The following is a 27,744-nucleotide window of genomic DNA, read 5'->3' as shown; positions in this document are numbered from 1 at the left end:
CCCAAAATGTCAAAACATTTTGTTATGGACAAAGGGCAGAGAAATGACATAGATGCCAGAAAATAGAGAAGGAAATGAAACTTAGAGAAAGGTAGTGATAGAACACTAACAGATTTGCATACTTCTAAAAGAGTTTTTAAATTTCTTATGATTTTTCTTTTTTAAAAAACTTCGCTTTGAAAAGTTCATTCATAATCTGTTGCCTGTGCTTATGATGAGGTGTCCAACAGAAAACACTGTTGCTGATGGCCTCTATGTTTTGTACTTTACTTCCAGAGAGCTTAAATTTTACGGATATTTAACTTTGTAACAGTTAAAGCTATCCCTCATATATATAGATGAGTCTGCTGATCTACAATCAATATTTCATGTTTGCACAGATGCTTTTCTGGTGATGTCGACAGTTTCACTAAGTTAGACTCTCTCTATTAACCCAATCTTCTTTTGTGACTATGAGTTTGTATTTCTCGGAGAACAAGCTGCAGCAAAAGTACAACGTGAATATGAAACTAATTTTTCCATCCAGGCAAAGCTGCTCTGTTCCATTGAGCATTTTACTCCATTGAGTTATTTAATACTGATTATTTTACTTCCCTCACCCTTCATAAGTTGAACAGAAACCACTTAAGGTTTAGGTAAAATAAGGAACAAAGTCTGTGTGATATTTTTTCTAAGCTTAGTGACAAAGAAATAAATCATATCTCAGAAGCTTTGAACATTTTATTCGTTCTTTTTGAAGTTCTTTTTTTGAAAAAGATTTTTTGAAGTTCTTTTTTTTGACCATTAAAAATTCAGGATTTGGAAAAGTTTGTTTTTGGATTCAAATATTGATGAGCACCTACTAGATGCTTCGGGCATGAACATAACTTGAAGATGTCATCCTCAAGAGGATTAAATCTTGTTGGGGAGATAAGACATACCCCAATGAAACCTTAGGAAATTCACTCTGGAGTGAATAGTATAGATTTCTTTAAGAGTTTGAAGAAAGATACTGAAACATTCAGGAAAACCTGCATGGACAAGATAAGACTTAAATTAGGTACATCTGGAAAAATAGTCATCAACTGAATAAAGCAAAAAGGAGAATATGTAGGTGTTTCTTGGTAGAAAGAAGTTTTCTGAACAAAGAAAAGTTCAGAAGCAGGATAAGCACAGGTTGGTACACATTAGTGAAATGAGCAGAGGTGGTGATAAAGGTTTGTACTGGAGAAAACGTAGGGATCAGGTACAGATTGTGAAACAGATCCACACAGTTGAGACCTTGAATACCAGGAAACAAGTCACTGAAGTTCCTGAGGAAGGATGTGGCAACACAAAGGCAATGTTCCGGAAATATTCATTGGGTGGTGGTGTGGCATTAAATGATACTGGTCGCAGGGAGGCTGGTTGGGAAACTTTTTCTGTAACCCAGATGTTATGTGATCAGAAATTTGACCAGGGTGGTAGCAATGGCTATGCTAAGAAAGGAGTTAATATGAGATGTACTACAATGGGCAGATTTAATTAGTTTTTGAGACTCACTAAATGTCAGAGATAAGACGAAAGAAAAGTCAACAATGGCTTCCGGATTCTAAGCCCAAATAATTGGGTGAATAATGGCTATCCTTACAACACATCGGTGAAAAGCAGGGAAGAGGGAAGTTGTGGAGATTATAAAAATCACTTTTGAAGAATCTATTTGCTGCCTTCTAGTAATTTCTGTAATGATGAGCCAATAGCAATGTCCCAGGAGGCATTTGGAAATGCTGTGTTTGAATTTGGTGAAGATTTTTCAGGCCAGACTAGAGCTTTGATCTCTAACCTTTTGTTTAGAAGTAGTAGCTAAAGCCACAAAAATAGAGAAAGCCCCCAAGAGTGTGTGTATGAAGAACTCATCGGTGAGCCAGGGACAGCTTGGAAGAGCACTGACTGAGAAGGCAGGAGGAGCAAGGGAGAAAGAGGAACTAGAAGGTGTGTGTGTATGTGTAGGAGCGAGGGGGAAGCAGAGGCAGGCAGAGACAGAGAGAAAGCAAGTAAAGAGATTGCCACTGAACTCCAGGGAGGTGACTTCAAGGAGGAGGAGGAGAGCAATACTACAGAAGGTCAGGCTGCATGAATGACTTGAAGACCTGAAAACTGGTCAGTTCCAGCCTTCTGCAGTACGATGATAAAGGGCAAACTGTATCCTTTTGTGCTGAGGTGAGACATCTTTCAAAAAGAATTGCAAGATTACGTTCTTGCAGGAAACGTAATCTGCATAACCTATCTTTGATATTCTTTCTTAAAGCATCCATTGCCCTAGTGGTAAAAACTTGGAACTATGTCACACCTGCAAACTGATTTTTTAATAATAAATTTGGTCATGGTCATCTAAATTTAATCTCTAATTGCGATAAATTTTCAAAGGTTGCATTAAGGTATTTATTTCTTCTCAGTTCTTCTGGCATGACAGAAGCATAGAAGACATTTTTAATCAATTCAACTTTCCTACCAAAGAACAAAAAAATACAATCTGGTTAACTTTCATATCCATCAGGGGCACAGGGTTTTTCGGACGTAGGTAGAGGTTTATGAGCATAAAATTGTGAACAATTAGCACTCAAATTAATGTTACATGAGATTCAACATCTGGTAAGTATGTTGTCATTTGGGGTCATAGACCACCTGCTAGGCTAAATGTTCATCCAACTGCAATTTACTCTGCATACAAATCGAATAAGAATGATACTTTAAAAAATATTTTTTTCTAAACTTAACAGTATGAATGTAGGGGCCTCTCACGGTTTAAAACTTCGACTAGAAGTTAATAATAGATCGAACACACAAGATGAAACATATAGGATCAGAAGGAACAGAAAATACTTTTATTTTTGCAAGCATATTTTATAATAAATTAGCTATAGGGCTGACATTAGTTTCACTAGTCAATCTAATCACTGCCACTATTAGTATCAGTCTCCTCTTTATCCACCCAATATTTATGAGCAAGAAGAATTCAACCTCTCAAAGTCCTCCTGTTATTTATATAATCAAGCTCTCAAACATCTGGCTGCTTCTGGCAATAGAATTGCACCAGAAAATGACAAATCTCGAGATGCTCCCTGCAAACCCACTACAAACATACCCCAGTCACTTCTGAACTTCGCTGCTCTGGGGCCTCCTATCACTTCAGTGTAGGCCTTAAAGTTTCAAAGGTGTCCTGCCAGGAGACCTCCCTGTGCTAACAGTTTTCAGCCCTGGGATCCAGAAGCTTCTATGGCTGGATGCTCTCTGGGTTTGTGTGGAGGTCAGAGCAGCCATAAAACCTTCCCACACCTATTCCGGGGGCCTCTGGCCTTCCAGAGGCACCCAAGAAGCCAAGATCATTTCCATAAGACAGCCCCCAACATCATCCCCAGCATGGCCTGGAGGCCCTCAGGCCTTCTAAGTCAGGGATCAAAACCAGATTAAAAAGCAAACCATAGCCAGGGATCCCATACCTTCTGGCCTCAATCTCCAGAGTATACCAATTGCTGAAAATGCTGACAATTTATAAATGCTGGCATCTCATAGAGTGCTAAAGGATGACCACAATCAAAAGAAATGTGATGACCATATATCAGGAGGGTGAGCTAGTGTCCTTTTTATTTTTACTTTGTTGCCTTTTCAAGTGATCTGGTTATTGGCAACTTCAGCAAAACTGACAAACTCTTCCCTTACCGTATAGAGCAAGACAGTATTAGGTTGGAAGCAAGCAGTATTAGGTGTGTCTGTGATGATCTAATGCAGATTTCAAAAGCAAAGAAACTTCCAGCACTTTTGAAATTGAAAGGCAGAACTCACATTTTTACCTTGTTTATAGAAATGAGACCTCCTTTTAAGAAGAAGCCATTCGTAATTCAAACACCAACTCAAGAAGCATGTTGAATCTGCACGTTAAAGCACACAAAAGTTATTCTATTAGTTCTGAGAACCCTTGTGTGCTTGCTGTACTTTTTTAGACAGGGTAGGAAATGTTCTATCTAGAATCGTGTCTGTTAAAACCATCTATTTATTGGCATTGCCATGCTTCTGGAACACGTTTCCCATTGATTTTCAGAGTGATGATTATTCTCATGACTAAATTGTCCTGGGGATAGTTTGGGGAGTTAAGTTTTGATGTCCAGCTCCCTGACTTTCAATTCTGGCTCCTCCATTTTCTCACTGTGTGATCTTAGGCAAGTTTGCAACCTCTTCTTGAAGCTTCAGTTTTGCCATCTGTAAGCTGGGCATAATAATATGCCCTGTCCTGCACGGTTGTTAGTGAAAAAGATAATCCTGAAAAAGTATATAGCACAGAAGTGCCAGATAAATGTTAGCCCTCAAAAATCTAAAGGTATTTCTGATCTTGAGTCACCAAAGAAAGGCTAAAGCATGTCTAATATATTTTGTTCTGTGTGTTTAAAAGATATTGTGTGATATTTTAATTTTTTCAATAGTAAGCATACGTGTTAACTCTCTGTTTGACAAGCATACCCTATTTACTTAACCAAAATGTGCCAAAGAGCTTTGAAAAATTGTTCTGGGGAAGGGTTTAAGGTGGCTATTGCATGTGAGGTGTAGAATGGGGTGTAATCATGAGGGTGGGTGGTCAGTGTCCCAGGCTCCAAACAGAACAGCTCTACTTTTAGCAACTTTAAATATGAGGCTTCTTAGTAAAATTTAGTTTGAACAAAGGGTTCTGCAGCTAAAAACAAGAATGGAGGATGCCAGGGAGGGTGGATAAAAACACTCATGGTTTACTACATCTATAATTTTTTTAAGATTTATTTATTTAATTTAGAGAGAGACAGTGCACAAGCAGGAGGAGGGGCAGAGGGCGAGGGAGAGAGAATCTCAAGCAGACTCTGTGCTGAGCTCAGAGCCCCACGAGGGGCTCAATCCCAGGACCCTGAGATCATGACCTGAGCCAAAATCAAGAGTCGGCCGCTTAACCAACTGCACCACCCAGGCACCCCTGCGTCTATTATTTTTTAAAGACATATTACAGATAAATAATGAAAGCTATATCTGAATCATTACCATTTAATTTCTGATTCTACATTAAAAATTGACCTTTAACTAAATCATAACTCAAGGATATTTGGAATTTCATTTTTTTCCCTTTCTGGCAGTGTTAAGTAAGGAGAGCTCATTAAATCCTCTGTTCATCATCCTTCATTTGTGCAGTCTATCACAATTAGCCAAAACGTTATTACTCAGAATGGAAATGAATTAAGTGAATCTGGCCACCAAGACTCCACAGATGACATCTGTCCCTATATTGAAAGTAATCAAGATCCAAGCAAGCCTGAAGCAGAATACAGTGGTTAGGTCTCTGGAGTGAGATCGCCAGATGTGAATCCTGCTTTGTCCACTTATAGGTTGTGTTCTTTTGTAAGTCACCTCCCATCTGTGTACCTCAACTTCCTATTCATAAAATGGGGACAATAGCACCAATTTTGTAAAGTTATCATGAGGATTTAAAAAGACACTCTACTGGAGCACCTAGATGGCTCAGTTGGTTAAGCCCCCAACTCATGATTTTGCCTCGGGTCATGATCTCAGGGTCCTGGGACTGAGCCCCACCTTGGGCTCCTTGCTCAGAGTGGAATCTGTTTGTCCCTCTCCCTTTGCCCCTCCCCCTGCTTACTCATTCTCTCTCTCCCTCCCTCCATCTCTAAAATAAATAAATGAATAAAATCTTTTAAAAAAGAGAGAGAGTATTAAGAAGGGCACGTTCTGCATGGAGCACTGGGTGTTACACGCAAACAATGAAACATGGAACACTACATCAAAAACTAATGATGTAATATATGGTGATTAACACAATATAATAATTTAAAAAATAAATAAAAACTAATTATGCACAAAAATAAATAAATAAATAAAATTTTAAAAAGAGAGAAAGAGAAACAATCTGCACAAAGTACTTAGAAGAAGGGAAGGAAGAAAGTAAGGGCTCAGTAAATAGCTCTTATGGTCAGTAAGTATAGGAGTCTGTTTTACAAACTTTTTCATGACACTTGAATTATTTCCAAGTCTAATTGCAAAAGTTGATACATTTGTCATTTCAAATTTTCTTCAGCTATGGGAGGGATGGTAACTAAATTAGCCTGATATTTTAATTCTCACTTGGTAATTGTTCTCTTTCCTTTCATATAACATTATTTCTTTAAATCTTAAACTATGAACAGAAAAATCAAATTCTCTTGAAAAGAGCACACAGAAAACTATTAAGCCTGCAAGCTGGTCCTCAATTTTCTATTATTTTGAATATGGGGAAAGAGATCCATGTAACCCAACCATATTTTACTATTATGTTCTGTATGTGTTTATATTTTAAGAAAAGTATAAATAATGAAATGCGATTTTGATAGATTAATAATGATAGTCTCTATTTGACATTTCGATACATATACTTTTACTTTGTACCTTTAATATTTATATTTATCATGTCTTCCAAGTACAGTTCCTAAAACTTAGGAGAGAAAAAAATACCCTTTGTTATCAAAGTCTTTAGTTCATTTCCTGTTGTATTTCAGATCTTCAAGGACTCCACATATTGCCTCAGACTGTTGACTGGTCATCTTTTCCTCCCCAACAATATCTCCTGACTCTTGGGTTCAAAAACAAAGAAGATGGGAAATTTTTGGAAAAACTATCAAGTAGAAAGCTGCCTACATTTACAGGTAAATCATCTGGACTTCTTTTTATCCTTTAATGCTGTTGCAAGGCAGGAATTGTGCATTCTTCATCAAGTCTTATTCATCATAAGGCCTAGCATATAGATGGGCTAGGCCCCCAAAAAATGTTTATCAGGTTATAACGAACTCCTTCCAATCTTCTTTGTGGGCTAGTTAACAATACCTGGGATTCAGGTTCCCCCAAGACCAGCACGTTTCTAGAATGTCTGCCTCCCTCACTCCAACCATCTCACCCCAACCACGCTATCACCAGTGCCTAAGCATAAGGCACTTAAGAATACAAGTTTTTGTCATAATCAATTAACAAATGTAGAAGAAAATTATCGAAAATACTTAGGTGAAATCAAAAATATAGCCAATGACAAACTTAAATCACTTGGATTATCTGTTATTATATTGATATTTGTTCCACTCTTTTCTTATGTAATTAACCGAGAGCTTAGATCTCTTGAAGAGTTATTACAGTTAAATGGTATTCAGTAATTCTGTTGAAACTTCCAAAACTCAAGAAAGTATTCACATGGAGTCGAAGTCTCAGATTTGTGGGCAAAATTCACGACAGTTTGAATTTCTTCCTTCAACGCTACCCACATAATTAAGGATTTGTGTTTTGTCTGGCACTCTATTCTCTGAGGCTTAGCTCAACTTCAGGCTACATTCAAGGTCAATGGGATCTGCACACTTGAATAATACCTGGGAGGAACAAGACGACAATCAGACACATTTATGACATTTCTTCACAGTCAGGAAAAACATACTCTGCAGAGAGGGATGAATTGTTATAGGCTGTCTCTTAGATCTCTCAATCAGGAAACACAACAAAATGAATAAATGATAGTCTCTAAAGGGCAATGTCTCCTCTGCCTTTCTCCTCATAGATCTTTCATTGGTATGCATGTGGTCCAGGGATGGTGCTAGTTTCTACACTAAAGATTTCATATCTATTAACATTGAGATATCTGTTTATAGCTTGCTAAAGAAAGCATTTTGAAATGGAAGTCTGGAAAAAGTAGTATAAAAGTTTATTGTTACAATTTTTAGAACATAAAACTCCCTTCGGTCTGCTGACCAAAGAAGACACAGTGAGACACATGGAGACAATGGGGAAGCGAATCTTGCCAATATTGGATTTTATTAGAAGCACCCAACTGAATGTAAGTATATGAGTCTTTTATATTTGTCCAACGCACAAATATTAGACAATCCTAGAAGTACGGAAAGTTTATGGTACAAATATTGCAAGTATTGGAGGGTTTTAGAAACAGTCATGGTAAATCTCATCTGCAAAACCAAGCAAAGTTTAGCTAATGATTTTTTTTTATATTTTAAAACATACTACAATGCTACACTTTGCAATTTCCAGCACTTATTTGGCTAGTGGCTCTTTGTGGGTTTTTCAAGATTTTTATTTATTTATTTATTTATTTATTTATTTATTTGTCAGAGAGAGAGTGCGCAAGCAGGGGTAGCGGCAGAGGGAGAGGGAGAAGCAGGCTCCCCGCTGAGCAGGGAGCCTGATGTGGGACCCGATCCCAGGACCCTGGATCATGACCTGAGCTGAGGGCAGACGCTTAACTGACTGAGCCACCCAGGCATCCCAGCTCTTTGAAGAGCCTTTTTCTTTGTGCCTTCCTGCTATCTAATTCAAGTTTGCAGGGCATTTCTTACTTCAGATCAATAACAAAATTTTAGTAAATACAGTGTTTCCCTGTTTCATATACTGGGCTATTATGCATAACTACTTTGTTACCTACACAAGAATTTGGAGTTTTCAAACTAGTGCCTCCACACCACACTGATAAACTGGATGCTTCCCTAAGCATTGGCAGTTGATCTTTGTATACCGTCAGGGCAAGTTATCTAATCCCTATTTCTGATCTGGGGAAAATATGCCCTTTCTACTTTTCTGTGTTAAAAAGCCCAAAAGAAGACCTAAATTATGCTATGCTGTTTTACAAAATTTAAGCCATTATACTGAAAGAACATAAAGGGAACTTCTCATTAACAGGCTATAAATGTTGCAGATTTCCCCCTTTTTAAAATATTTTTCAAAAGGCCTGTAAGCTGGAAATTTTGAAGAATTTTCTTTTTGTGGCTTCTGTATTACATCATTGATTTGATGTTCTTACCTTACAAGGGGAACCAAGGGGGTCATCACAAACAGCTACTTAACATCTGTTCAGCAGTTTATCTGCTCGATAACATTATTCACCATTTTAGAAAAGCTATAAAACCCCGAATCTATTTGCATGATTTGTAATTCTATGCATTACAAATACAAAAGCACATTTTTACCCATTTTCCTACCACACAGCTCCCCCCTCCCCATAACTGTGTTCCACTCGATTATCTCCCCTATATTTCTATTATGAAGAAATCCATCTCTGTTTGCTCACAGTTCTAGAAGCAAGAAGTCCAAGATCACGGTGTCAGCATGGTCAGGTTCTGATGAAGGCCCTCTTCCTGGCTTGCAGACTCCCACCTTGCCTCACATGGCCGAGAGTAAACTCTCTGGTGTCTCTTTGTATAAGGACATCAATCCCATCATGAGGCCTCCACCCTCATGACCTTGCCTAATCCCAAAGGCCCCATCACCATACCATCACATTGAGGGTTAGGACTTCAATATATGAATTTTGGGTGGACACAAACGTTCAGTTTACAGCAATCTCATTGGCTCTACCACAGATTTGAGGTCCTGTTCTCTAATTTACCCTCTATCATAACCTCCTCCAGCCACACACACACCATCACCAACCTCCCATCTTAATTAGAGATCCATATACATCATCCTTGTCATCATCAGACCCTTGCATGTAGTGGAATCTTTGATAACAAGAACCATCACCATACAGCATTATTTTACCTCATCGGTTCATGGTTAGCCTAGCAGAGCCAGTGTACTAGAAGTTGTGGAAGTGATCTCCGTCCTGGCTTGTTGGGGTAATACCTGCCATACCTCGTTACTTGTCAGGACACTGGTCACATCACCTCTTGCCAGCTCATATCTCAGTGTGTCCTGTATGCAGGTTGGGCCCATCTAGGCATCATGCACTTTTTAAATGTTCTTAACTCATTTTTTTTTCACCCTTCAAAGGGCATTCTAGCCACTTAGAAATTGGTATATGCCTGTGTCTTTAGGTGTCTCTAAAGGAAATTTGAAAACCATAACTAAGATTCTTGGCATCTAATTAATAACTCAGTGTTCTTTAAAATGAGTCAGTATTGTACAAGGAATTTTATCAACATTTCTATGTTAGCTTCTATGGAAAATAATAGTTTTTGGAAGATTATCACAAAGAGTTTAATAGAATTGAAGCAAGTGAGCCAGAAGGTACCCAGGGACCACAAGTATATCCAAATATTGGCCTTTAGGTTTTTTTATTATATGCCCAACCACAGCTCCATAAAGCAGGACTGAATAAAACTGGCTGCAAAGGTAACCTAGCTTAATGAAGCAAGGTGAGTTGGTGAGTAGAAATTATTCCTACATGGTACCATTAACTGTGATCCAAGAAGCACTCGACAGTGTTTTTAAGAGTCCCTGAAGTGTGTTTTTCCTTGCCACATAGCAAATGCTGTCCACTTGAAAGTTTAGGTATTGCATTGTTCTTATTAGTTGTCACCCTCACTTGTGACGCCTCTAGATGAAGACTTTTGTCCATAGTTGTGCTCTGTCTGTGTAACCCTAAGGCAAGTCATTTAACCTCTGAGCTATTTTTTCTCATTTATTAAATAAGCTGATATCTGCCATGCCCACCTCACAGAGTTGTTGTGAGATCCAAAGTACATAATCCATGTTGAAGCACTTTGTTCAGCATTACAGATTTCAGAAGTTTTAATTATTTGTATTGGTTTTTAGTGTGCTTTGACAAAAGGACTGTTTTATAGGCCTTTCTCTTTCTTGATACAAGTGTGTACTCTGAAACTATATGTCCTTCTGAAATGAAGATTACGCGAGTGTCTTATAGATTTCTAATTTTTTTCCTCAGATCACTAATGTGCTCAGATCTACTCACAAAGGCAGGATTAGAGGTGTCATCTCCAGCCATGGAGTAGATCTACTAACCACAGTAGGCCTTCCCAGGGAACGTGAATTTTCACCTCTTGCCATAAAATCATGGAAGGAGAGTATGAGGGAGGTCTCTATGTACCAGGCAATGATTCTCCTTACACTCTGATCCCAGTTTCCTTATCCTTATAGACTTTTTTTTTCCTAGGCATACAACAATGACACATGGGCAAAGAAGAATGATTCTGACATTGTAAGGGTTATAATCTCAAATATTCTACCACCATCCTACCTGGTGGCTTTTAATGCCACTGAACAGCAATCCCATTCAACCAGCAGCTCTGCCCTAATGGTATTTTTCCTTCTCTGGATCCTTGTCCTAATTATGTCACATGCTACCAGATGCCACTGTGCTTCTCCATTCATCAACTGTATTGGCTGCTGTCAGTTTCAAACCTTATGGACTGTGCTTCCTGGGTTAAATGTTAAAGAGTTAAAATAATAAAATCTCTTGCTGTGCATAAAGTCTTCTTCCCAGGCTGACTTGCCAAAAAATGACCTAACCATGTTTTTAATACTTCATTAATTTTACTTTTAATTTCCTCTAAGTGAAGCATAAAAAATGTTTACATATACACATTAGAAATGAACAGTAATATGCGTTTTCTATCCCTTTTTGGCAATTAATGTTTCTATATGTATGTCAAATGGAAATATATTCCAAATACTTGGGCTCTGCTTTCTGGTGGTATTACACAGTACCACTTATTTGCCAAACATTTAACCATACGTGCTATTAAATCTAGGCAAATCTCTGACTGAAGACTTCCTTTGAGCTTGCTGTTTACCTAACCTTCATTGTACCTGTGTGAGGTTTTAGCTTCAATCTTGGCCACTTTATTACACTTTCTCCAGCAGCTAAGGACCCCTTTGATCACTCCTGAAGTCTCGTAGGGAAGGCTACTTCTCCTTTAGATTTAGCTCTTGGTAACATTAGATGTTTAAGCTACTTCCTTCATGTTTCATTATTTCCTTTATCTTCTTAAAGCAACAGCATTGAAACATTCCTCCTAGCATTAGATATCATTTGTATTTCTTTTCCACTTTGTCTCTCAAAGACCCTCATCTTACATAGGTAACATATTAATCTATTAGTGTCCTGATACCCACAGCTGCTTTGGCTTTGGGGAGAGGAGGATAGGTGACTATTAGCAGTCAATTATGTTCCATCCCTAGGATCTGATTTGTATGGAGCACTTCCTGTTTTGTTATGCACCCGACAATCAAGCTAACAAAGCACCATTGCCTTCCACTATTTTTATTTTCCTGATGTTTTGGAAAATTACACTGATAGATTATGTTCCCAAGCAGACTGCTGTTGTTTCTGCTCTTTGGAGTTGAGTCACTACACTACTTTCCTACAAGGAGCCCCATTGTTTATTTTAAAGAAGAACAAAGAAAGCAATTTTTCTTCAGAAAGAAAATGGTTTCTCCTGCAACTTGCTTTTCTCTATTTGACAGTATCCCATTGTTTAGCTGCATGTTTAAACTAAACGGGTAGGCTAGCTATTTTGTCAAGTCAGAGAAGGGATCCCAAATCTACAATTTGCAATCGTTGCTCCTATAGGTTTATAGGTTTTCAGATAAATGATTAATCATAAAGAACAAATTAGCAGGGATAGAGGGATATTAGTCAAGTGGCCATTAGATAGGTGTTAGGGAGACACACAGCAAATACAATGCAATGGTGCTCAACCTTCCTGTATTACCAAGATTCTACAAAAGTGCCAACTTCTAGAGGTCAGTGTCCATCAAAATATGAGTATGACATTTGAGAAGGAACTGCTTTGCAAATTCAAGTTGAAGTGCAGATGCTCTTTAGTAGTGCCAGTTTCTAATAATTTTTCTCTTTAGAAGAGATTCTATTTGAAGAAGAAAAAACCATGTGTGCCTTCTCTAATGTCTGGGGAGTAAAATTTGTTTAAAAGCATGCACAAACTAAAATAGTCCTTGTTCAGATACTAGGCTTTAAGATGGTGGTTTGTTCAACTTCCATTTGAGATATTCAAATATGGGGGCGGAGAGGGCACCTAGCTAAATTTCAAGTTCCTAGGGCCACATATCAAGAGATATGTGATTCACCAAGGAAGGCCCAGGACTCTGCCTAGTTAACAAAACCTTGTGATTCTGGTACAGGTGGTCCAGGAGGAACCCTGTCATAAAGGAACACTGGTCATCCAGACTTTCTCTTCTGGCACCAGGATGCAGAATGCAGTTGTCAAATTCAGTCCTCCTGCAACCTCCCACTTCTTACCATCCTACACACACAGCAGAAATCCAAAGCTTTTCTATTAACTCTTAGATACCCTTTATGCCCCCTTTTTCCTAATATAAATGAGAATTTTATGATAAACTTTATTTCTCCTATCAAGAAGTACAACTTGTATTCAAATTTTTAGAGAAGGTAATGTCTCCTCTTTTATGGCTGGCAGTTGAAAAACACATAGGTGGACCACCTTATTAAAAGTATGCCCAATTTTAAGAAAGCCCAAAATAGGGTGCCTGGGTGGCTCAGTCAGTTAAGCATCTGCCTTCCACTCGGGTCATGATCTCGGGTCCTGGGATCGAGTCCCATATCAGGTTCCCTGCTTAGCAGGGAACCTGCTTCTCCCTCTGCCTGCTGCTCCCCCTGTTTGTACGTGCTCTCTCTCTCTCTTTCTCTCTCACTCACTCGCTCTCTCTGACAAATAAAATCTTAAAAAAAAAGAAAAGAAAAGAAACAAAATAGCAGGCAACTCTTAGCTCCTATGATGTTTTGATGACATAGATAAAGTCACCCTCTTTCAACGAACACGACTTTGTGGGATCCCCACTAGGAGAATGGAATGCATGTTCAATTTCAGTCCCCTCTTTTCCCCTCAGCCCAAGTTCCTTATGCAGGGCCACCAGCAAATCTTTCTGAACAGTCTTGCAAAGCATTCCCCTTTATATACATTCATCTGTTTGAAGGAAGGGTACAGACGATTCTCTAAAATAATGGAAACAAACATTTATTTGTGCTAGGTACCCATTGCTTCAAAGGATGTAAATATATTACAATAATCCCTGACTTCAATCCCCAGGGAGATGTCGATTTCTGTGATTTTGTTCTAAAACAGTTCCTTTTACTGGGAGACTAGGGGAGTTTCCACGGGTGCTCAGGTGTGATGGAGAAGTTGCAATATGCCAGTCTCCTCAGCCGACTGCAGAGAGTAAAGGAGCAGTCCCAGGTGATCAATCAAGCAATGGCAGAGCTAGCAACCATTCCCTATCTACAGGACATCAGTCAACAGGAGGCGGAATTGGTAAGTGTTTTTCTTTGTTTAAGGCTTTCCCGGGCCCTGGGCTAACAGAAGAGTGATATGTTCTGAAAAGAAAAAACTGTGAGAATCAATGTAGTCTGAGGGCAAACTGCCCAACCCTCCTGAGGCATTTTAATAAAGAAACTGGAAAATGTAGAAAGGTGTTTCTGTCTTTTATTTGCTCTCATTGCCTAGCTTCCATTTTTATAGCAAAAACTTTGTGATGTGTAAAAACATGGAAAAGGGCTGATTATTCATATCGTGGATCAAGCTTTTTGTTTTAAATAAAGTGTAATTATAATAAATTATTTCTTAAACTTCAAGATATGTTAATATATAATTTTCTTGAAGGGGAAGGTGAGAGGACAAGAGTAATTGCTATATAAAAACCAACCCTACAAAATAGTCTTTGTAGTTTTCTTATTCATTTCTAGTGTCATATATATGTTGGCAGTGCCAACACACACACACACACACACACACACACACACACACACACACACACACACGCAGGTATATTTTTTTTTTTAAGATTTGTTTATTTTAGAGAGAGAGAGAGAGAGAGAGCACAAGCGGGACAAGGAACAAAGAGAGAGGGAGAGAGAGAATCCTCAGGCAGACTCCCTGCTCAGCAGGGAGCCCGACATGGGGCTTAATCCCAGAGCCCGACACAGGGTTTGATCCCAGGAACCTGGGATGATGACCTGAGCCAAAGGCAGTTGCTTAACCAACTGAGCCACCCAGCGCCCCCACACTGATGCATTTAGATAAAACAGTTGTTTCATTGGAGGGGAAAATGTAGTTAGTCAAATGGTTTTTTTAAAACTAAATTGACCAATTAACTCAGAAAACACAGAGCCAGTCAAAAATTAGTTGAAGGAATAAATCACAGAAACAATCTTCAAACAGATGTGTATATTATAACCATAATTAATATTAGAAATGATGGCTCCTCATTTGTAAAACTATTACTAACCAGTGTGAGGGCCATTCAAGGAAAGGTGAAATTTACTGTATATGGAGATCCTAATGTGTTGTAGGGAAGAGCTCTTTACTTTGAGGCTTTAATTGAAGGTAGCTAAAACTAATAATAGACCTGAACTGAATTCACATAGCAGGGATGAGAACAGCCCAAATTGATCACCTGTAATTTTCAGATAACTAAAGCAACCCTCCCTCTTTGAGCTTTAAAGTTGTAACAAATTAATCCATCAAGAAATGAACTGCCAACATTTATAATGTTCATCTGACCCTGTAAAAGGATATTAAATAAATACTGTCGTTCAAAGTAAGTATATAAAATGGTCTGACTCGCCAAATAATAAAACTATGCGTACTAAAGTTTAAAACTGTGGGGTGAAAAAAAGTCTATTAATCAAGGAATTACTAAGTCAAAACTGGCAAGAATACTTTCTAAACCTTTACGGTTCTGTGCAGCGGAAAACCTTCTAAAAGGCTAAGTGTTTATCCTGCCACTCGTAAGGCATTCAGGAATGCAGTAAGTATGGAGTTTTCAAAGTGCATATTATAGCCAATTTTAGATGATTAATGCTCCTCTGAGATAAGAGGAAGCAAAGAAAATGTTAATTTAAGAAGCTGGCACAGTGTTGATCCTGTCTTCCTGAAAAGCACATTCAAGATTTAAATGAAAAATACAGGGGAGTTTCCTGCACTTAGGTTTCCTTAACCACATATCTGCAGCTTTTTTTTTTTTCTGGAAATATATTTCCAAATATAAACAAAGAACATCAAACTCGCATTATTGACATCTTTTACTCACATGTTAGTGCAATAGCCCACTATCTGAAATCTTGGAAAATAGGATTTCAAGGGATATTTTCATAATTTATATGCCTACTAGGAAAAAAATTAATGTATGTGGATGTATATGTATAGGCCAAATATTTAAAAATCATGTATCTTGCAAGATTTCATCACCTGAAGTAACAGATTTTACTTTCCAACTTCCAAGCATAGGTTAACCTAGAAAATAAATCCTAGTATCTTTTATCTTTTATGGTGCCACATAAACAGGGACTGCTCAGAAGAGTCTTGAGTGATTCAACTCTCTGCCCTCCTGCTTAAGCTCTGCAATATCTAAAGTAGAGGAAGATTATCTGAGAGTTCATATTCTGATGCCACAGTGAACTGAACTGGCATTTGTTTTATTTAGAGAACTTTCTTTTTTAGCTTTGATTATCACAGGGCTTGATGCAGCTTCATTACTTTGCAGCCACATATACAGCATGTGCACAGGATTGTTTTAAATTGGAATATGGCAGTTTTGGGCAAAGGGTGGAATTTTCTAAACTTGCCTTTGAAAAAAGCAACTTGGTTATTTTGAAATTTTAGAAAATAAAAGAACAGTAAAAGAATTTAAATGAGCTAACATCCTTTAAGAGGCAATAAAACAGCACAATTTTAGTATTGTCCTCGGGTGAGCTTTTGCATGATGCCTAGAATTATGATACATTAGCCTCAGGAGAAAATACTAAAATGCGTTCATGTACTACATGCCATTTCCTGAGAGAATTAACTACTGCCTTTATTCTTTACAACCGAAATCTGTGGGTTTTTTTTACAAAACATCAACACTTACTACATTAAAACCTATATGTTTTCTACAAATTTTCAAGAAGAATCTTTCCATTGTTACAATATTTTATATCTGCAATAATACTTGGTAATGACTGAAGCAAAGACGAGGTGGCAGTGTTCATTGTCGGAAAGATGAGTAATAAAATCATCAGCGTACAAATGATTTTTTAATTAGGTTTTAATCTGTGTATTTAGAGAAGTTATTTCTGCGTGAATTCCACACTGATAATTTTTATCTTGGTGCCACAGCTGCAGTCACTAATGGCAGATGCTATGGACACCCTTGAAGGAAGAAGAAACGATAAAGAACGTGTGTGGAATACAATCCAAAAGGTAAAACTTTCAGTTGAAGGGAAAAAATATATTATCCTCAAAGAAAATGTCCATCTTGGGTCAAATCTGTTTAGAAGATAAAAAGAAAAGAAAGCTCCTCAAGTTGTTTTACTGTTTGTTTTCCTTTTTAAATAAATGCAGCTATCTCCCTGGAAGTAACACTAGAATCAAAATGGACTTATACAATGTTTCCTTGGGTCTGCTTCTCCAACAGATTGTGGTCATATGCTTTCATGGGTCTTCTTATGTTCATTTTCATATTCTATTTTCATTATCTGCTTCTTCATTATTGGTTATTATAGATTTTTTTAAAGCCCTCTCATCTCTGTTTTAGTCCACCCCCCAACACTTTCCCCACTTGAGAAGAGATGGCTACATTTCAGGGAACAACAAAGAAACTAGCACATTGATGTTTTGGGTGGAGGAGTAACATACTGTTTGTTAAGAAGTAGAGGAACATCCCTTCTTTGGCTACCTGAGTTAAATAAAACAAGCACAGAGATGCACCTAGCACCAGGTACTCAGAAGACTTGTGTGACACTACAGAGCTCTCTGACAATGTAGGAGGAAATAATGTTGAGTCTCCAGTCCAGTTAAAGGTGATAGATTCTAGTCAATCTACTCCCCATTCAGTCTCCTCCAATCACTTTCAGAATCCATAAAGGGAAAACTGGTGTCAGATATGAGAAGAGCAAACCAAAGAAACCTCTGGTTTAAGAGGTAACAGTCAGCCACGATGGATTCTGGTGCATCTAGAATGAGGAAATGGGTGTCTTCTCTTCAGTTCAGAGGCCCTATGGTAAATGCACAGAACAGAAATTAACTGAAGTCAGCAAATATTTGTTGACTATCTACTGTGCTGGAAAGAACACTGGGTGTTACGGATATTATGCTAGACAATACAAACACAGCCCCTGCCTATTTGGGCCTTACCATCTAGTAAAGAAGACAAGTATACAGCTACAAGTTTACTGAATTTTATAGTTAAAAAGTAGATGTGCAATAATCTATAGAAACAAATAGGGGAATATAATCTGTTCTGAGAGGTCAGAAAAGCCATCTCTCAGGGGTGCTCAGGTGGCTCAGTTGGTTAAGCATCTGCCTTCAGGTCAGGTCATGATCCCAGGATCCTGGGATTGAGCCCCACATCGGGCTCCCTGCTCAGTGGGGAGTCTGCTTGTCTCTCTCCCTCTGCCCCTCCCCCCACTCATGCTCATGCATGTTCTCTCTCTCTCTCTCTCTCTCTCTCTCTCTCTCTCAAATAAATAAATAAATAATCTTTAAAAGCGAGAGAGAGAAAGTGATATTAATACAACATTTTAAGGATATATAGTAGCTATCCAGATGCAAACAGATTTCTACAAAGAGGGAAGAGTTTGTACCAAGAGTATAAAGAAAGCATGGCAAATTGAAAAACTGATAAAGGGAAGAAAACTAATAAAGGAGCAAGGAACGTATTTCAAGATCAAGTGCAGAAGCAGAAGTCAAATCACAGAAAGACTGATAAATGATGTTAAGGATTTGGAATGTTTCAGAAATTATCTGGAAAATGTTTTTGATACATCTCTAGGGCTATAGTAAGAGAACAGTTTGAGGAGCTAGGTCAATTATAAGGCGGTGGCTTGATCTATGGTGGTGGGTGTGCAGACAGAAAGAAGGAATGTGCAGGAAGCCAAATCTACAGTCCTTGGTCACTGATTGCGTAAGGGAGTTTAGAGAACAGAAGAAGTTAGAATGATGTCCAGACACTGGGTTTGAATCACTGGACAGGGCATGGGGAGAGATTTGCTGGTGCCATTTACTAAGGAAGAATGCACTTCAAAAGTGTAGCTTTGGGGGGCGCCTGGGTGGCTCAGTCGGTTAAGTGTCTGCCTTCAGCTCAGGTCATGATCCCAGGGTCCTAGGATCCAGCCCCACATCAGGCTCCTCGCTCCGCAGGGAGCCTGTTTCTCCCTCTCCCTCTGCTGCTCCCCATGCTTGTGCTCTCTCTCTCTCTCTGTCAAATAAATAAATAAAATCTTTTTTAAAAAGTGTAGCTTTGGGCTGGGAATATAAACTCAGGGTCCAGTCAGGAGACAGAAACCACTCCAGGTATTTGAAAGGGAATTTAATATAAAGAATGGTCAACTAGGTATGACACTGTTAACTAGGTAACTGAAAAAGCAAAGGAGAACAGGCTCCCTGCTCGGCGGGAAGCCTCCTTCTCCCTTTCCCACTCCCCCTGCTTGTGTTCCCTCTCTCACTGTCTCTCTCTCTGTGTCAAATAAATAAATAAAATCTTTAAAAAAAATAAATAAAGAGAGCAGCTACCACCCATTAGGGCTGGGAAATCCAATAGGAGAGATGGAATTATTAAAAGTTAGAAACTTGAAGCAGGACCCTGCTGTGGACCAAAACTCAGACCTCCCACTAAGAGGCGTTGCTCAGCTGGTGTTATTATTATCTCCGAGCTTGGAGGAGAAATCCTGAAGGGTTGAGGTCCAGACTTCTGAGGAGGGGAAGGGTGGCGGAAGTGGGGATGGAGTTGTAATGGAGGTAATTCTGCAACTTTGGGAAAAACTAGATTCAACCACTACTACAGAAAAGAGTATAACTTTCTAGAGCAAAGAAGCCTTGCTGAAGAGATGCTCACTGGAACCCCAAGCAGACAGGAAATCAGCAGCAAGTAAACAGGAAGCAGCAAGTCCTCCTCTCTCCTTTGGCATTGCGATGCCCCTCTAATGCCTCCTATTGACAGAGACTAACAGCTGGCAAAATAAAAATGGCGTTTGCAGAGTTCCAACCCTCAGCATCACAGAGCTAATCATAGAAGGGTGGGTTTGGAGTTAAGAGACTATAGGCTAATAACTGGCACAAAAGTGGATTGAACTCAGGGTGCTGGCAAGACATCCAAGGGGAAGTACAGGAGTCTGGAGTTCTAGATAAAAGACTGAATAGAAAGAGATTTTTTAGTTGTTGGCAAACTGATATTAACTGAAATCATTCGAGAAGCTGAGATGGCCGAGAAGAGCATAGAATAAGAAGAGAAGAGAGCCTTGAGGAGCACATTTCAAACTTAGGAAGAAAAACCCTACAAAGGAGACTCAGAAGAAATAGCAAGAGGAATTGGAGCTAGAGGTAAACCAAATGCAATTCTGATGAGACTCAAACAATATAATCAAATATCTCTGTTGGCTATAAAAACAAATTTTTGGCGTGGGGCCAGCAAACTATAGCCCACAGATCGAAACCAGACAATCACCTATTTTTATAAATAAAGTTTCTTGCACACAGCTGTGTCATTCATTTATATAGCATCTACGTCACCTCGGCCAAGGTGATTAATTGCTACGGAGACCATATAGCTCACAAAGCCTAAAATATTTACTATCCGACCCTACATAGAAAAAGTTTGCTGTACCCTGGCTTATAGCGTTATCCATCCCAGAAACATTTACATTTGTACACTACATATTTGTATTTATTAATCCAAGTGATAATAGGGCAATAGTCCAATTATGAAATTCCAAGGACCAGTCAAAAAATGGAGAGAAATTGACATTTGTCTATACCCGTCTCCATCTTATAAATAACCACCAATTCCACCTCACACTAAGCTAAGTTTTAATGCCTACATTCATAGGAATGCTTAGCCTGTGGCTTCCCACTTTGCCCCTATTGCAATTATGTATTGCTGTGTTATAAATCATCGCAAATATAGTGGTATAGAACAATAACCCAATATTATCTCTCACAATTCTGAGTTGACCAGACTTGGCTAGTTGGTTCTTGCTCAGTGTCTTTCATGTGGTTCAATCAGATGGCTTCTATGCCTGGGGCTGGGGTCATCTGAAGGCTAAGATATACTAGACTACAACATGGCTGGCTCATGTGGTTAACAACTAACATTAGTCAAGTGAGACAGCCGACTGGAGTGCCTACATGTGGCCTCTCCATGTGAATTAGGCTTTAAACAGCTGGGTTCTGAAAGGAACTATTTCAAGAAGAAAGGCAGTGGAAACCATCAGTCCTCTTAAAGGTTAGGCCCAGAACTTTGCCATATTCTACTGGTAGTAGTTACAGACCAGCCCAGATTCCTGGGCTCAGGAGGAATAGATTCCATTTCTCCAAGGAAGAGTGACATGTGCATTCATAAAGAGAATGAAATGATAGCATCAATCTTGGAGACAAGCTCTAGCAGCAGAGCTATGGATCTCTGTCCTGTGCTGGAAAATACCTGCAAGCGAGCAAGAGTCAGGAGGATAGTAAAGTCAAGGTGTCTGAGGATGAACATTGCAAAGCCACTCTACCCAACCACTAGGTGTCTAGAAAGACTCACTGGTGAGCAGCCAATCTTTCCAAATTAAAAGCCCTGGTAATGATCCTAGCTTTCTAAATGGAAGCTCCTGAGAGGTCTTTAGGAAGATGTGAATGGGAAGGAACAGGGTGCCAAATTTTTCCCAAGGGCTTTTAATTTGGTTAATGTGACTCTACAAAGGATGATCATATCACTTTCAGACAATTTCGGTAGCAAGTAAGTAATTTCCTTTTACTGCTACAGAGTTCATTTGTGTGTGCAGAAAAAATAATTAAAAAAACCTAATTGTACAAGCTACACTGTGTTCTGAGCCCACTAGAAGTCGATATCAGCATCACCACCTCTGAGATCTGTTATCTGTAATAGAAACAGCTGTTGTACCTAATGAAAACACTTGGAATTTTCATCTGAAGCACAGAATTATAGCAGCACCTCCTAGTTCCACGTACTTAAGGCATCTGTCAGAATCCCCATTACCTAACACAATTTCCAGGGCTTTACTTTTTTACAGGTCTATAAAAAGCTTATCAAGATGAAATCTGATTCATGAGTGCTGACCTCCTGTCTACATTTTTTTTCTTTGAGATTTGTCTAGGAACCCAGAAAAAGAAAGGAGACAATTGTGTTTTTTCCTAATTTACCAAAACTAAAATATATTCTTTATAGAGCTTTAGGCAAGTGACTTTTCTTTTGGTTTGGCTTTATAGAATATTTCCTTCCCAGTAATTAACTCAAGAAAATTATATGTACATTGGGTTAGCTGTGCAAATACAAAAATAAGCAGATTGTGTGTTAAAAAGAAAAAAAGTAAATTTTCTCATGTTGGAAAGTCCCATGACACAGCAGGACTCTTTAACAAGGGTTAGTCCATAACCACAACAACAACAAAACCCTGAGAGAACATACACTTTTGAATATCCCAGAGGTCTTGTTATCACACTGCTCATTCATGCATGCATCCAACATTTACTGGGCATCTCCTGCAGGTAAGACGGTGTTCTAGACATTGGAGATATAGCCATGAAAAAATAGTGCCCTCATAATGTTTGCATTCTAAAGTAGGCAATAAACTACCAAAAGAAATATGGAATATATTATAAGTAATGAATGCCATAGCTGGAGGAAGCAGGAAAGGAAAATGGAAAGTGCCAATGATTGCAACTGAACTAGAATAGTCAGGCCAGGATTCACTGAGGTGACGCTTGAACAAAAGTCTGAAGGGAATGCAAACCATGCAAATACCTTGTAAAAAGCATCGTAAAGGAAACAGCAAATGTAGAAGCCCAAGATGAGAGAGTACCTGGCATGTACAAGGGATTACAAGGAGGGCCGGGGAACTGGAAGAGAATGAACAAGAGTAACAGAAGATGAAGTGAGCAGAGGACACAATGCTTTGTCAAAGAGGAAAAACAAAAGCACTCTAAGCTGCTGAGTTGAGAATAGATCGAAGGGGGCGAGGGTAGAGTCAGGGAGACCAGTTAGTAGTTTACTGCAATGATACAGGAGACTAATTATGATGGCTTGAACCCAAGGTTGGATGGCTTCAATCTTGAACACAGGCGGTGGCAGTGGATGTGAGAAATGGTCAGATTCAGTCTTTTATCCAAAAGAAGACCAAAGGCTTATTTAGGGGGTAGCTAGAAAAGTAAAAATGCACCCGGAACTAGCAATTTGGAGACCTGGGCCTGTTGCAAATTAGCTCAGAAGCCACATCCTTTCTCTGGGCCTCAGTTTTTTCAACTTTTGTAAAGTAAAGATATTGAACTAGAAGATTTTAGATCCCCTCCCAGCTCTGAATGAATGAGTCTTTCAAAAGCCAGACCATAAAAATGAAGGAATAAGAGTCAACGTTTACTAAGCTCTTCATATGTGCCAACACTGTCCTGTATTCCCTTTACATATACCAACTCACTAATCCTCACATGAGATCAAACGTGTACTTCATTAAACAGAGTTCAGCAGTTTGCGTAAAGGCACACAGCCAATAAGTGATGGAGCCAGGACTTGATCTGACCCTAGAGCCTAAACTCTTTCTTGATAAGTCTAAGCTTTGTGCTGCCTGAAAAAGCCTGACTGACCAGCATCATTTTATGTATAGCTGAGCATTCAGGTGTAAGGCCAAATGGGGAATTATGGAGACTTCCAACGAAAGTGAAATTTGACCATAAGTTAGCACCGTTTGATTGTCTTCAATTCTCAAAATAAATTTCTTTTCATCTGGGTCTAAGGAGTCACTAAGGAATTTTTGGTGTAGTCTACCTCTATAATCCACCTATATAGGATCCTCATCCTCTGGTTCCTTAGTTTTTCCTCTATAACCAAAAAAGATACAGAACATAAATCTGCAAACCCTTTGCCATTAATTTAGCACCCACTCATGGGACCTGGGGCAAGTCACAGCCTTCTGAGAAACTGTGTTTATATACTTACCACCTTCAGAGTCTATGATTTTATGTTACCTAGCATTGAATCCTAAAGCCCATTAAAGCTTTATGAACTAGGCCTGAAGATAAATAGAAAAAGAAGTCTTTAGAAAAGGAGTCTTTAAAAAAAAATGTGCCAACTGTTAAGTTGGAACATTCCTATTTCTTCCCACCATAGAATCAGTTAAGAGAAACAGTTAAGCAGCACTCTGTCTGCAACTCGGAGGAAAAGTTCTTTGTTCTTCCTTTACAAAGTCTAAGTTTCACATTGAGAAGATCAGAATCTAATCTGATACAACATAAAGTATTATCCTATTCTGATATTCCTCTGGATCACTGATTTGAGACTAAATGAGGAGAAATGAAATTTTGTTATTTTAAAAGTAATGAGGGAAATACTCTACCATGTAACCATGGTCCTGTGAATTTTCATGAAAAGAAATACTACTTTAAAATTTCATCAAATATTATAATGTGGTACATCACAATCTTCAGTGAATTCAACTAATGGAGTATAGGTGGATATCTTTAAACCATCCATATGAACTTGTTCAAAATTAGTTAGCTTTTCATGTCCCTTTTATCTCAAAATCTTAACTTATAAGTCATATTCATCATCTTACAGACATGATATTCATTGATATACTAATTTGGTCTTTTAAGATGAAAATGGGATAGAATTGTATGTCACTTAGCAACTCTGTTCTGTTCAAGGCCGTTGATGTAGGCAGAGCAAGGAGGGGAGAATACAAATCTGGGAGATGGGCCAGGGGCAGTTGGTTGAGGAGGAAGAGAGAAGAGCAAATTGGAACATTTTATTTACTTTCCACATCAGCATTCAAACCTGAACCCCTCCAGAAACCCTTCTGAGAGAGATTGCACATGCGGCACTATCATTCATCGGCCAGTCATTTGGGCTGACTAATAATATTTGGTTGGGGCATGCAGTTGTGTCTCTCTGAAAGTACTGCTGTCTTTTCAAAAATTCAGCGGCCGTACTACTCATTTGCAAAGCAGTTTTTCCAGCAATCAAGCTTTTCCTGTGTGTCTTGTTCTTTAAGGAGTCTCTGCAGATTTATTGCAATTTGATTGTGAATCTTCTCTGCTTCTGGTTATGGGCTTCCTCATTAGCATATCCCCAAATTCCTTTACAGTGTGTACTCTAAGCACTGCTAAGAAGTTCTGTCCATGGCATAATGCAGATCATGTGGAGATCTAAGTGCTCATGTTGCTGACCACACTGGGGCGAAGGACAGGGACAGACTCTGAGGACAAGGAGCGAGGCAGGGCTCTAGGGACAGAAGAGGCCAGACATCTGGGATAAATCTTTGAGGTTCCTAGGATGAATGAGTCTGTGCCAGTAGGTGTCCAGACAGCAGCAGGAGTGGAGTAGGCTCCACCAAAGCCCTGGCAGACCTCCTGATTGTGGTCAGAGGCTGAGCCCTGGGCCATTTGGACCTGAGGGAGCATTTCATCCTCAAACGTCACACTCAGCAAAGCCAAGTCTAGCCTGGAAAGTGGAGAAAGCCAAAAGCCTTGGTTCTAGCCATTTTCCCCAGCTATAGTGTGATCCTCCAAATCTAGATGACAAATTTCAGTTACCATTCAAACCAAACAACATCTTTCTCCTCTGACTTAAAGGAAAAAATGTGTGGTTAATTTGTTAAACATTTTCAACAACTGTATTTGCTAATCACTGATTTTCCACCTGTGCTTGGTCTTCCCTCCAAAACTGAGAATACCTCTTTTATGTACTTGTTTGGTTGAAAGTATTCTAAAACTTTCATGATTTCTGCAGCAGAAGCATTTCTGTGCAAGAGTCAAATCCTAGCATGGCCCTCATCTAGGGATTACGTATCCAGGAGCTTTGCCAGATTTCACCAGGAGTTTTTCAAGGGGCAGACAAAACTGTCATTGTGCTCACATACCTAAACATACCTAATAAAATACTGTGTTACTCAATAAATGATCAAGCTATGTTAGTCTCTTTGAAGTTTGCTTTTGAATAACTATCCCAATTAAAACAAGCTATAGAAAATTTTATTTCGAATAAATAAGTTAATTAATACTGTGGTGATGGCAAATATTATCAGTGATTACTGTTGATCTTTTAATATGTGCCAAGCACTTCATCATCAGGTTATCACATTTACTCATTGCAACAACCCTGTGAGGGAGATGTCATTATTTTTCCTTTGGAAGATGAGAAAAAGAGCTTTGTAGAATTAACAAGGAAACAAACCTAAGCTTGTAGTGACAAGGTTTAGTTTTAAATCAGATTTGTTTGGGTGGATCAAAGGCTCTGTTCCTAATCATTAGCTAGAACACTTATGTTAAACCAAATGCAGCTACTAAAAGTCAATGGCACAAAGAATGTTGTGTGATCCAAGTTCAGATTCTGTAGGACAGCCAGTAAGACAACCCTTGAGCCTACTTTTCAGCAGTGAGTGGAATAGGAGCATCAGAGGCTATTCATAGCCATCCTCTATCCTTCTCTAGATCACAGCTGACTGGCCCAGCTGAGGATGTATCCAGACAACTTTGAGGCAGTGGCCTGACCAAATCCAAAACTTGACACCCACTGTCCCCTGGATCATCTTCTCTCACTGTCTTCCCTCATTATCCCTCCTTCTATTAACATTGTGTTTAGATTGGCTTTTCCCTCTTCCTGCAACTTTAGAACTTCAAAGAAACAGCTTGGAAGTCTGGTCATTCCTATAGTGTACTTATTATTGATCTGAGGGTCACGTTCTGGTGAGTTATCTGAACTATTCTGAAATGCAGGCTGTCAATGATAACACAATTTCAGGAACACATATTGCCATAACCCCTCCAAGCTTCATCCTCAGAGCCTAGAAGACTTGAGCCTAGGACTGTACAGCATAATTTTCACTCCCTCACTTCCTGGGATCCCTCCCTGCCTGTCCCACTAGTGAGCTAATATAGGAAGGTAACTAAAACAGAAAATTGGAAATGCGTGTAGTTTTTTTAATGTCTATAAAAACTTTTCAAAATGTATCTTTCAGAAGTTCAGTGAAATATCTGGGGCAAGGGAGGGGAGCATATATCCCAATTCTATTTTGAACTGAAGAGTGAGTTTGCAGTTCATTCTAAAGTTACTCTCCTTAAATTACCAAAGGTGTCTTCTTTGCTTGGCAGCCCAGCATTTTATTGCATGTGTTTTATGCATTAAGTTTTGCAATCCTTTATAATGCTGGAGAATAACACGATAACAGCTTATACCACTTGGTAGTTAAATGAACCATAGGACATCTTCCATTCTGTATTGAAAGTGGGATTAATACAGAGTTCAGAGCAAGTGACTTGTAGTTCATTCAATCATTTACAGTGTACTCATTATACCTTTCATCTTTTGGAGAAGGGCAGAAATGAAAGTGCCTTTACATGCAGCCCTAAAGGAAGATATGGTCCATTTCTCATTCTGATTATGACTTTATTAAAATGGTGCATGTGGAGGAGGGGACAAGACTATAATCTAAAACATATACAAATGCCATAAGCATAAACACACCCACATCTCTTAGTATCATCAAAACTGTGTGTGTGTGTGTGTGTGTGTGTGTGTGTGTGTGTGAAATTTATGTGTACTCTGCTAAAAATGGTTTTCTGCTTGAGAAAAGATTCTGGAGAGGGGCATGAGATGGCTGGTGAAAGAATGAATATGGACCTATGTTAGAGAGCCTGACCTAAAAACAAGATAAAGTTAGGCCCCTCTCTTATTGAATTAAAAGGAATCGGAGAGACTTTTAACTTCCCAAGACCTCTTATGCAGAGAAGACCCCTTCAGCTTCACAATGATTCACTAAATCATATTAACATAGATATTTAGAAGGAACTGGAAAAACTGATTCAAGAAATGATACTACATCTCCCTGAAGTACAGGGGTCAAAATTATTTTTTTAAAAAACCATGATAGAAGACTTCCACTTCAGGAATATGGGGTAGATATGCTTTTCCCTATTCCTTCCATTAAGCACAACTAAAAATCCTGAACATTATATGTAAAACAAATACGAGATTCTGGAAGGTGGAATG

At 38.8% G+C, this 27,744-nt stretch overlaps 1 protein-coding gene across 1 annotated transcript in view; it reads left to right on the top strand.

Moving 5' to 3' along the window:
- Nucleotides 1-27,744, top strand: part of SPATA16 (spermatogenesis associated 16) — a 222,759-nt gene that overhangs the window by 174,984 nt on the left and 20,031 nt on the right. The window contains exons 7-10 of the mRNA XM_027585794.1: nt 6,522-6,668; nt 7,725-7,837; nt 13,875-14,039; nt 16,884-16,967. Of these exons, the coding sequence (XP_027441595.1) occupies nt 6,522-6,668; nt 7,725-7,837; nt 13,875-14,039; nt 16,884-16,967 (509 nt within the window). The remainder of the gene's footprint in view (nt 1-6,521; nt 6,669-7,724; nt 7,838-13,874; nt 14,040-16,883; nt 16,968-27,744) is intronic.

Source organism: Zalophus californianus, chromosome 1 (genome assembly GCF_009762305.2).
Source record: "Zalophus californianus isolate mZalCal1 chromosome 1, mZalCal1.pri.v2, whole genome shotgun sequence".
In the NCBI taxonomy this organism is placed as follows: Eukaryota; Metazoa; Chordata; class Mammalia; order Carnivora; family Otariidae; genus Zalophus; species Zalophus californianus.
This window is presented reverse-complemented; position numbering and strand designations above follow the sequence as displayed.